General features: G+C 53.8%; 2 protein-coding genes across 2 annotated transcripts in view; both read left to right on the plus strand.

The window, feature by feature from the left end:
- The first annotated feature begins 2573 nt into the window (after nt 1-2573).
- LOC118676047 (keratin-associated protein 19-3-like) lies at nt 2574-2726 on the plus strand. The gene has a single exon (XM_036349320.1). It carries the CDS (start codon nt 2574-2576, stop codon nt 2721-2723), a length of 150 nt encoding a protein of 49 aa, XP_036205213.1. The 3' UTR covers nt 2724-2726.
- Nucleotides 2727-10745: 8019 nt separating this feature from the next.
- The window catches only part of LOC118675263 (keratin-associated protein 19-3-like), a 346-nt gene continuing 247 nt past the window's right edge, over nt 10746-10844 (plus strand). Inside the window, exon 1 of the mRNA XM_036347685.1 lies at nt 10746-10844. This exon is cut by the window's right edge and continues 247 nt beyond it. Coding sequence (XP_036203578.1) covers nt 10770-10844 — 75 coding nt within the window. The 5' untranslated portion in view covers nt 10746-10769.

The following is a 10844-nucleotide window of genomic DNA, read 5'->3' on the forward strand; positions in this document are numbered from 1 at the left end:
CCCAGCACCGACCTGACAAAACCATCGCACTTGCGGTTGGGACGGGGCGGGGCACAGTGCGGGGAGTGACTCCCCGGGCGGATACATGTTCTGGGAGAACCCCCTTCCGATGGCTCATGGACGTGAGGGACTCACTTGACAATAAACTGCCTTCGCTGGGCGCCTGCATGTGTCCTAGTTTCTTGTCCGCACTGCATGGATAGGCTTTGCCTGTGTGCGCACAGCAGGTGGGAGTTCATGTGTGTCCGTCTGCAGCACGTCTGTCTGACTGCAGTGCATGTCTGTCTGTCTGTCTGCAGCACATCTGTTTGTCTGCAGTCCGTCTGACTGTAGCACGTCTGTCTGTTTGCAGCACATCTGTTTGTCTGCCGTGTGTCTGTCTGCAGTTTGTCTGTCTGCAGCATGTCTGTCACTCAGTGTGTGATCCTTCTTAAGGGCCCGAGTCCACGTCTACGGTGTGTGCATGTGTGTGTATGCATGTGTGCGTGCATGTGTGCGTGCATGTGTGCATGCATGTGTGTGCATGTGTGTGAGTGCATGTGCGTGCATGTGTGTGTGTGCATGTGTGTGAGCTTCGTTTCTGTGTCCACGTTCCCGTAGGTGCCCACGTTGTCCTGGCTGTTCTGTTCGCCTACTGTTTGTACCTCCAGCTGCTGTCTTCACCTTTTATTTAATTAAAAGACACACCCACCCACAGCTTGCTTCCCTGGTGACGACACCCTGCAGTGGAATCCTGTGATCTGTTTGAAGAACCTTTTTTTTAGCTGTCGGGACAAAAGTTCTCTTCCAATGCCTGAGAATGGGTGGCAGCTTCTGCGTCCACACGAGAACCACATGCCGGGTCAGCACGCGACCTACTTAGTAGTAATTTAGGACAGCAGCACCCTTAGCTTGGGATTCCATAACTCAGACTGGCCAAAGGCAGAAGCACATAAAGTTTGGAGAACAGAGTAAAAGAATCTCTGCAAGATGCCACCTTAATTTCTCTCAGGAGCACAATGACCACGACAGAGAGGGCCCTCGGCTTGGGTTGGGGAATGTCCTGTAAGGACCCCCACTGTCCGCCCCCAAGGCCGGAGGCACAGATTCCAGTGAGGACAGTACCCATGACACTGCAGTCTGTCTGCCTGTCTGCAGTGCGTCTGTCGGTCTGTAGCGTGTCGTGTGCAGTACAAACTCAAGGAGCCAATGCCAACATGTCTACAAACTTTACAGAATCATTGTACATTCGTCCACATTTTTAAAAATCCCTGCTACTAGGTGAACTGGGCATGGGCATCTATGAAACAGCTGTGCCCGCTGTGCCTGCAGGAGCCTGGCCCGGGCAGGGTGACAGGCTGGTGACGCTGTGGCCAGGGCCTCCCAGGATGGACCCATTGTTCCTTTATTCAACCATCACCCAAGGGAACGTGGTGTCACCCTGTGCCCGAGATGTACTCAGTGCCCGAGGTAGAAAGACATAAAGTTTCCTGTGATCGAGATGAGCTTCCGGGTCAGACGGAAATATAATTACAATTCTGTGGCCCGGCCGGGTGGCTCAGTGGTTGAGCATCGACCTATGAACCAGGAGGTCAGGGTTCCATTCCCAGTCAGGGCACAGGCCTGGTTGTGCGCTCCATCCCCAGTGAGGGGCGTGCAGGAGGCAGCCAGTCCATGATTCTCTCTCATCATGGATGTTTCTCTCTCTCTCCCTCTCCCTTCCTCTCTGAAACCAATAAAGAGAGGAGAGAGAGAGAGAGAGAGAGAGAGAGAGAGAGAGAGAGAGATGCACAGCGAGGCAGACTGAGCGACTGAGCTCACACGCATGGATCCTGGTGTTCAGCTCCTCCAGGCACAGCGAGCCGTGACCGGGAGCAGTCACCAGACGGGGCGGCGATAGCACCACCGGGGCCATTCACCCCAACGAGCAGGACCCTCCTACAGGGTCTCCATGGCAGCCACCACGCAGGCCGCTGCTCCACGAAGCCTGGTGTCTGAGGAACCCCACAGACCCCAGGCTGTGGCTCCCCGAAAAGTGACAGCATCCCTGCTGCCGGGTGTGGCTCTCAGGTGACAGGACAGCGTGTTGGATGGGAAGCCGGGCACAGCGGGACGGACAGGAGCAGCATTTCAGGGAACAATGACGCTTCCCTTCACGTGAGTTCTCAGGGGAGGACAGGCCCCCCGGGCTCTGCAGAGTCCACGGCCACGGAAGGGGGCGGGGGCTCAGTTCAAGGTGAGTGCAGCCTCGGGGGATGCCACGACGGCACCTGGAGCGTGAAGATGGTTCATGGGGTTTGTGACTCAGAGACCCAAATGGGTGTGTGGGTGACAGACACGATTGCGTCTTATTGACATAAAATTCTCTTCTAGGATTCCCTGAAGCCATACACGCCTCCGTGACTCTCGAAAGCCGCTCACATGAACACGTGCAGGCGTGTTTGCTGTTGGGAAACAAGAACGTGACATGGTTTCCAAGGACCGTGTGCCATTGGGTGACACAGGTGGCTGTCCCCACCCATGTATATAAACGTCCTGGGGCCGACCCGTCACAGAACGGACCCACAATTCCAGCCGAAATCACCTCTGACACCATGAGCTACTATGGCAGCTACTACGGAGGCTGCGGCTACGGCTGGGGTGGCTTCGGCGGCCTGGGCTGTGGCTATGGCTACAGAGGCTATGGCTGTGGCTGCTGGCGCCCGTCCTGCTGGGGGGGATACGGATACTCTGGCTTCTACTGAAATCCTGCCCAGCAGCTCAGCCTCTGAACTTACCAGGGACTTCCTCCCACGTTTGATCTAAGTAACTGGACAGCAAACCTCATGCTGGGTTATTCACTCTAAAGTCTTTAGCTCCTCAGGATTATGGGTAGATTTTCAACTGTGCCTGCGTCTCCCTTGTAGACCAGGATCCTCTGCGTTTGCTGTCAGAACTGATTGGACTGTCTGTTCACCTTCCAATAAAGCATTGAACTTGGACACAAAGAATGGTTTTGTTTTGTTCGTGAAACGCATTATGAGGAAGTGGTTCTGGGCACATCCACTCCGCTGTCCACGGGGAAGCGGTCGGGACCATCCAGTTTCCGGGATTTGTCTCCTGTGAGGCCGACTCATCGAGAACCGCCCCCCTCCGCCCCCCATCTCCATCCTCCTGCTTCAGCGCCCAGCCTGCTCTGTGGGCGCCTGGTCCTGACCGTGACGTGGAGGGAACTGGCGGAGCTGAGTGGGTGATGGGAGGGGGCTCTGCAGGGACCCACGTCCGTGTGGGAGGGACGCTCATCACCTCCCGCACAGCTGGGCTCTCAGCTCTGGGTCTAAGATAAACTCTCTGACACAGTGAGTGGGTGTGAGCGTCACTCCTCCCTCACGGTCTTCGCTGTGAAGCGTGGACCCATCAGCAGCCGCAGTGCGTTCTTCTATGTCTAAGACTTTTACCCACACGGTCTATTCCACACGTCCTCCTCCTCCTCACTTTCTTCTCTCCTTTCCCTTCTTCCTCCCCCCTCGCTCCCCTTCATCTACCTCCCCCTCCCCTCTTCCTTCTCTTCCTCCTCCTCCTCTTCCTTCTCCTCCTCTCCCTCCTCTTCTTCTTCCTCCTCCTGCTCTTCCTCCCCCTCCTCCTCTCCCTCCTCTTCTTCTTCCTCCTCCTCCTCCTCCCCCTCTATCCCCTCCTCCTCCTCCTCCTTCTCACTGCTACCTCTCCTTTCTCCCACCCAGACACAGGGATTTTAGGTCTGAGGGTAAAGGCTCTGTGATGATAATCAAGCTTCAGAATGTATTATTCCTTGGAAATCATCTTGTTAATTTCAAAGTAAAGTGAGAAGAATCTTTAGTGTGTGTGTCAATTATCTTATAACTAGAGGCCCGGTGCTTGAAATTGGTGCATGGGGAGGGGGTCCCCTCAGCCCGGCCTGTACCCTCTCCAATCTGGGACCCCTCGGCGGATGTCCGACTGCCTCTCGCAATCCGGGACTGCTGGCTCCTAACTGCTCGCCTGCCTGCCTGCCTGATCACCCCTAACTGCTCCCCTATTGGCCTGATCGCCCCTAACTCTCCCCTGCTGGCCTGATTGCCCCTAACCACTTCTGCCCCACCCCACACCCTGGACCCAGAATTCTCTCCTCCAGCCTGTCGCAGGCACCCAGGACCCAGGCTGGCTTCACCTTGGCTGGCCGCAGCCGCAGGGGATCATGGGCGGGTGGCTTTGCCTGGGCCACAGCCGCAGGCGCCTGGGACCGTGGGGTGGGCGGCTGGTCCCTCTCCTGGGCTGCAGCCTGGCTGGTCCCCATTCCTCTCTCCCTAGTGTTGAGTGTCTGAGCAGTTAAGGCATGATGGCGTGAGGGCGTGATGGCCATTTGCATCTTAGCTCTTTATTATATATGATACATTGAGAAAATAAATTATATCAACATATTAACTGCCGGGGTCCAACCCCAGCAGGTCCAGGGGTCCCCAAAGGTGTGGATGGAGTCGGCGAAGAAGGAATGACACAGAGACAGCGTTCAGTTGATCAGCAGCCCAGCCAGGATCTCTAGCCAGGATCTCCAGCCAAGTTCTGGTCTGGATCTCCAGAGAGGTTCTGCTTAGGATCTCCAGCCAGGTTCTGTGTCCATGTTCCCTCGCTAGGTTCTCCAGCCAGGTTCAGTCATCAGGTTCTAGTCAGGTTCTCTTGCCAATTTCTGTAGTCAGGTTCAGTCCAGGATCTTTTGCCATGTTCTCTCGCTAGGTTCTGTCTCTAGGTTCTGAGGCCAGTTTCTGTCCAGGATCTTTTGCCATGTTCTCTCCAGCGAACTTCTTCTGTCTCCAGAGAACGTTCTATGTAGGTTCTGTGCCTAGGTTCTGTGTCTCTCCGTTCTGTCTTCTTACATCTGTATTTATACCAGTTGATTCCAATCCTATCAATCTCTATTTCAAAGGTTAGGGAGTTTCTTATCTCCATTCCAGGGAGTAAAGATTATGTAGCTTAAGCATGATTGTTCGTAGTTAAAGTGATTAATTACCCACCTGGCACTTAGTTAAGAGGTTTTATTCCCTCCCTAACTTCAGGGGAAAATCCCTACCTGGGGAAACAACCTTTCTCAGAGACCTTGGTTAAAACACATAGTGCCAAGAAGGTGAGCAAACATATTAAGAACAGTATGCCATATATGCCAGGTCCCTTGAAACAGCAAGCATGGACCGGCTCCCGGCAATTAACTATTGTAAACTCTAGGAAAGGGGTGTGGGATGTTTGCCGTAACATTTAGTCTTTCTCTTTCTGGGTGTTTTTAAAATACCCCATAAATGAAATATCTGAAGTAAAAGCAACAATTCTTTATTCTGTCCTTAATACATGTTGTCATCTTAGATTTATGAAAACTGGCTCAAGAAGGAAAATATCTGAGTAGTTTTATATTTCACATAGAAATTAAGTCCGTGATTAAAAATCCCTCCCAAAATACCCGTGTGGGGCCAGATAGCTTCACTGGTGAGTTCTAAACACTTTTTGTTCCAAAGAATAATAGAAACACTCCTACATTTTGGTTGACCTATCACTATAAAAACATAATGCTGCCAGCAGGGAGAATTACAGGCCGGTATTTCTCATGAACACATATGCGAGGCTCCTAAGAACATACGAGCGCATTCCGTCTAGCCACACATGCATGAAACGGGTCAGACCTCCCGACCGAGGGGGTTTTATCCGAGGAATGAAGAACAGCTCGCCGTGAAAAATCACAACACGAGGCGCTGAAGCGAGTACGGGAGACACAGCATAACAGCCAGCGCCCCGGGCGGAACCCTTCTCCCCCCGGAAGGTCTACGGAGACCCAACCGGTGCCCAGGCCTGGGAGTGACTCTGCTTGGAAGCTGGCCTTTGCGGATGGGACCACGTTGGGATGCGGAGCCTCCAGATGGGGCCAGGGAAACACGGCATCTTCCCTTCTGTGCCAGAGACGGGGCTCAGGGAGGAGAGGAAGCGTGTTCACAGAGGCGGCCGTGGCCGAGGGAGTGGGCGTGGGGACACGGGGACCCGCCTGGGATGGTGGAGGGGACACGGGGACCCACCCGGGATGGTGGAGGGGACACGGGGACCCGCCCGGGATGGTGGAGGGGACACGGGGACACGCCCGGGATGGTGGAGGGGACACGGGGACCCGCCCGGGATGGTGAAGGGGACACGGGGACCCGCCCGGGATGGTGGAGGGGACACGGGGACCCGCCCGGGGTGGTGAAGGGGACACGGGGACCCGCCTGGGATGGTGGAGGGGACACGGGGACCTGCCCATGAGGGTGGAGGGGAAACAGGGACCTGCCCGGATGGTGAAGGGGACACGGGGACCCGCCTGGGATGGTGGAGGGGAAACAGGGACCTGCCCGGATGGTGAAGGGGACACGGGGACCCGCCTGGGATGGTGGAGAGGAAACAGGGACCCGCCCATGAGGGTGAAGGGGACACGGGGACCCGCCCGGGATGGTGAAGGCAGCCGAGGGGTGAAGGCCACAGAGGCCGGGCGGGCAGGAAGGACGCTCCCCCATCCCAGGAGCCCAGCCTCACTCCGCCAGGTTCTGGGCGCTCAGCCGCCAGGACCCGGAGGCAGCGGTCCTGGTGTGTGGGACCCAGCTGGGGGCACGCGTGCTGGGCCTGGGGGCGTCGGCATCGCCTGCTTCGTCTTACGCATGAGGAAGGCATGACAGACACGCTTCGTCTGCCCACACGTGTGTGTGGCTCAGGGCAGGCTGACTCTCTCCTATAAACGCATCCTCTATATTTAAATGGTGTTTCAGGAAAATGTAAATTTTTAAAAGTTAACAGACATTCATTACGCCTCCTTTTACAAGGCCTTGCCTGAGGCCTCGGGGATGCAAGACTCACATCCTCCAACTCAGAGGGCTCCGGCTGCAGCTCCGGTGACTGGTCAGGGACGGGAACCGTCTGTCCAGGCGGCAGCGGCAGTGAGTGACGGGGAGGGATGGAGGGGCCGGTGGGGATGGACGGACGGACGGACGGCAGGGACGGAGGAAGCGGCAGGAAAACTCACGCGGGGAGAGGGTCCGAGCAAACACTCAGGGCAAGGAACTCCCGGGTGTGCAGAAGCGAGATTCGGGTTCGTGGGCAGAGGGGCTTCACAAGGCGTTTTAGCAGGAAGAGCGGAAGGTGGGCTTTGGTTACCGTGTGACAAGATCTGAGTGTTTCCTACACATATGAAGACTGTTGGGAAGAAGTCACAGTGAGGAGGCGAAGTGCCGGCGTTTTTAGGATGTAGATATACTTGTACTTTCAGAGGACGAGTAGCCATCGAGAAATCCACCACCACCCCCCGTCATCATTACACTAATTGCCTCACTACAAAGAAAGAAAAAATTGAGAAAATACTTGTTTAATGAAAACCCAGCCTAAGACAAAGGGAAGAGCAGGGGAGGGAAGAAGAAGGGAAGGAGGAAGGCGAAGAAGGAATACCTCTGCGTAAATAAGCTATAAATAAAATATAACTTTTGCTTTAATAACCAAATAAGAATTCTTCTAAGTTTATAAAATTGTTTTGGCTTTTTATTACTTTTTTGTTATTAGTTTTTGATATAAGAAGTTGAAGAAGTATTGAAAGAATGGTATGAAAAATACTATTTCTACCTAAACATAAGTTATAAACATTGAACACTGGCCTTGTTGATTGCCGACTAAAACGCCAAGCTCAAAATCCTCACCTTTAAAATACCGTTGTATTCACGCATTATTCAGGAAATGCTGAAATGGAACATGGGATAGTTGACAAAATGTTTTTAAAAAACGCCTTTGTGACTCAATAATTGTCCTCTTGTCAACGATCAGTTAAGTAAAATTTTACGCCGTAACGAAGCTTCGCTGACTAACAGGTCTAAGAGGGGCTCAGACATTGAAGAGACAGGAATACGAACATCATTGAATTTGCTGAGAGCTGAGTGGCCAGGGAAGTGGACCGAACCGACAGACACTACCCAGCTGGCGTCCCCGTGGCCGGTGGGTGCCGCACAGCCTGGGGCGGGTTCCTATCAACTCTTCTCATTGTGAGCACAATAGGTTTTTGTTTTTAAATATTTTTATTGATTTTTTTTTTAAGAGAGAGAGGAAGGGAGAGGGAGAGAAGATAGAAACATCAATGATGAGAAACATCGATGGGCTGCCTCCTGCACGCCCCGCCACTGGGGAACTAGCCCACAACCCGGGCATGTGTCCTGATGGGGAACCGAACCAGCAACCACTTGGTGCCTGGAATGACGCTCAACCCACTGAGCCACGTCAGCTGGGCACAGTAGGTTTTGTGGAAAGCAAGCTCAGCAGGAAAATCCAAGGGAAGTTTAAGCTTCCCCAGTTGGATCTCTCTCCAGTTAGGAAAGAATAGCGTAGCTGGGTTTCTATGTAGAGCAAGCAGTCTGGGTTTTGAGTCAACTTGACGTCACGCCCCGTGGTTTCCCCATCTGCTGCCGAGGGACCGACGAGCTTCTCTCACGCATTCATTTGCGCCCAGAGGAACCAGACAGGCTTCAGCCACACCCCCACCCGGTGCTGGGAGCTGGCCTGGGGCCTGGGCGTGGACAGCAGTGGCCTGGACGCTGGTCTGGCTGCGGGAGCCACTGCCCTGTCTCTGACTTTGACTCCAGCTGGAAGGTCTTGGTCCTGATTCTGGCTCAGGGATGTGGACTTGACTTCGACTGAAACCCACTGATGCTCCCAAGCCTTAGAGACAGGACGCTCAACTTCCAGGTTCTTTACTTAAAGTGTTTCCTAACCTGCCTCCTGGGCTGCTGGGCACGGCTTCCATGACCCCCGTGGGCAGGGCTGAGGCTGTGGCAGGGCGGTGGCTGATGGATGTGGCAGATTGGAGAAGAGGATGCGATGTGACACCTGTTTTGGGACAGTTCTCGGGAGAATCGTCCAACATCAAATTCCAACTTTTCAAGCGTTGTATCCTGTCAAATCTATTTCCAGCTCAGAACACGGAGAGAAGATGGATTGCCCGCTTACGAGCTCGTTGGCGTGAGATTTAAGAGCTGTCTGTGTGTGGACAGCTGTTCAATAGCAGTTTGGACTAATTCTATAAATATCGGCTATTTTACCACCGGCGCTTTCTGCTTTCAATCTCCAGATGCTAATTTTTCATCTGAGATTCTTCCAGTGCATTTTACGGGGGGAGAGAGCGCCATGATCATTTCCCAATAAGTGAGTTTAATGTGGCGTTGCAACCGGGTGACCACGGTCGTCATTTATCTTACGTGTGTCCTTTGTTTTATGATTTCGCTGGGAAGACAACTGTGTCCCTTCCTGAGGACACCGGATATCCATGTTGCTCCAACAGTGAGAAGGAAATATCAAGGAATGAGATGAGGGGAGAGACAGCTGGTCTTTCCAGGGCCCCTTTCTCTCAGTGAGTCAGATCCAGACCCCGGGCCCAGTGCCGTGTCAGCCAGCTCAGTCCTCCCAGACAGTCCATAAGGCTTAGATGGCTTCTCGGTTCCCTAAAATTCACATTGGTGTGGCTCGGCTGGCGTGGCTCAGCGGTTGAGCATCGACCTATGAGCCCGGAGGTCAGGGTTTGATTCCCAGTCAGGGCACATGCCCGGGTTGCAGGCTCGATCCCCAGTGTGGGGCGTGCAGGAGGCAGCCGATCCATGATTCTCTCTCATCATTGATGTTTCTCTCTCGCCCTCTTCTTTCCTCTCTGAAATCAATAAAGATATATTTTTTAAAATTTACATTGGTGTGAACTCCCAAGTCTGGCTATGATTTGGGTGCTAAAACCCCTGGACTGAGATTCTGGTCATTCACAGCCTTGCTTATGATTTTAATTTATTTGGCCTCTTAGACTCAGGTTAAACCCACGGTGTTCGGAGTCACCTGGGGAAACTGGTATCAGGAACGGCGAGGAACTTCACGTTGAACTCTGAACCGAACACTCTCTGGACCCTGCCATACACACCCTGTTATTCATTCTCTTTAAAAAATATTCTTATTGATTTCAGAGAGGAAGCGAGAGGGAGAGAGAGAGATAGAAGCATCCATGATGAGAGAGGATCATTGATCGGCTGCCTCCTGCACGCCCCGCATTGGGGATCGAGCCTGCAACCCGGGCCTGTGCCCTGACCTCCTGGTTCATAGATCGATGCTCAAACACTGAGCCACACTGGCCGGGCTATTTATTCTCTTTTAAACCGGCTGCCTCACCAGTTCTTTGTAGACTGATGGCCACTCAATCTCCTCACCAGCCAGAGCTTTGGGGTTGGTTTTCTCTCCGAAAACCTTTGCTGTTTCCACTGTTAAGGTTTTGCTCCACGTGAAGCTGGTTGCCGTGACCTCTGGAAGCATCAGACCTTCCTCTCGCTGTCGGGAAGCTCTCAGAGGCCGTCGCTGCAATGGAGACATGGTCGGAGAGGAGTGATCGATGGGGAGATGGCAGAGCAGAGGGGGCGACTGACTATAAAAGGAGCCATCAGGTGTCGGCGACAAGATGAGCCTGGCGGTGAGCAATCCACTGAGGGTCAGGAATGTGCCGACGTGGACGAGTCAGCCATGTCTTCCCATAAAAGCAAAGCCGCACGCTCAAGGCGCCCAATGGGAGGCTGGGCCAGCAGAACTATTTTAATGGGAGCGAGGCCTCTGTGTCAGGAGACGGCCTCGGTGAGTGACAACATTCCAGGCGATGCGCGGGGCGACACGGAGGAATGGTCACGTGATTCAGCACCTGCTGGCCCAGGTATATAAGCTCCCTCCCCACTCGCTGACACTCACTCTCAGGATCTCATCTTGAACAGAAACACACTCCCCCTGACACCATGAGCTACTACGGCAGCTACTACGGAGGCCGCGGCTACGGCTGGGGCGGCTTCGGGGGCCTGGGCTGTGGCTAT

The sequence above is a fragment of the Myotis myotis genome, unplaced genomic scaffold (genome assembly GCF_014108235.1).
Source record: "Myotis myotis isolate mMyoMyo1 unplaced genomic scaffold, mMyoMyo1.p scaffold_m19_p_2, whole genome shotgun sequence".
Classification (NCBI taxonomy): Eukaryota; Metazoa; Chordata; class Mammalia; order Chiroptera; family Vespertilionidae; genus Myotis; species Myotis myotis.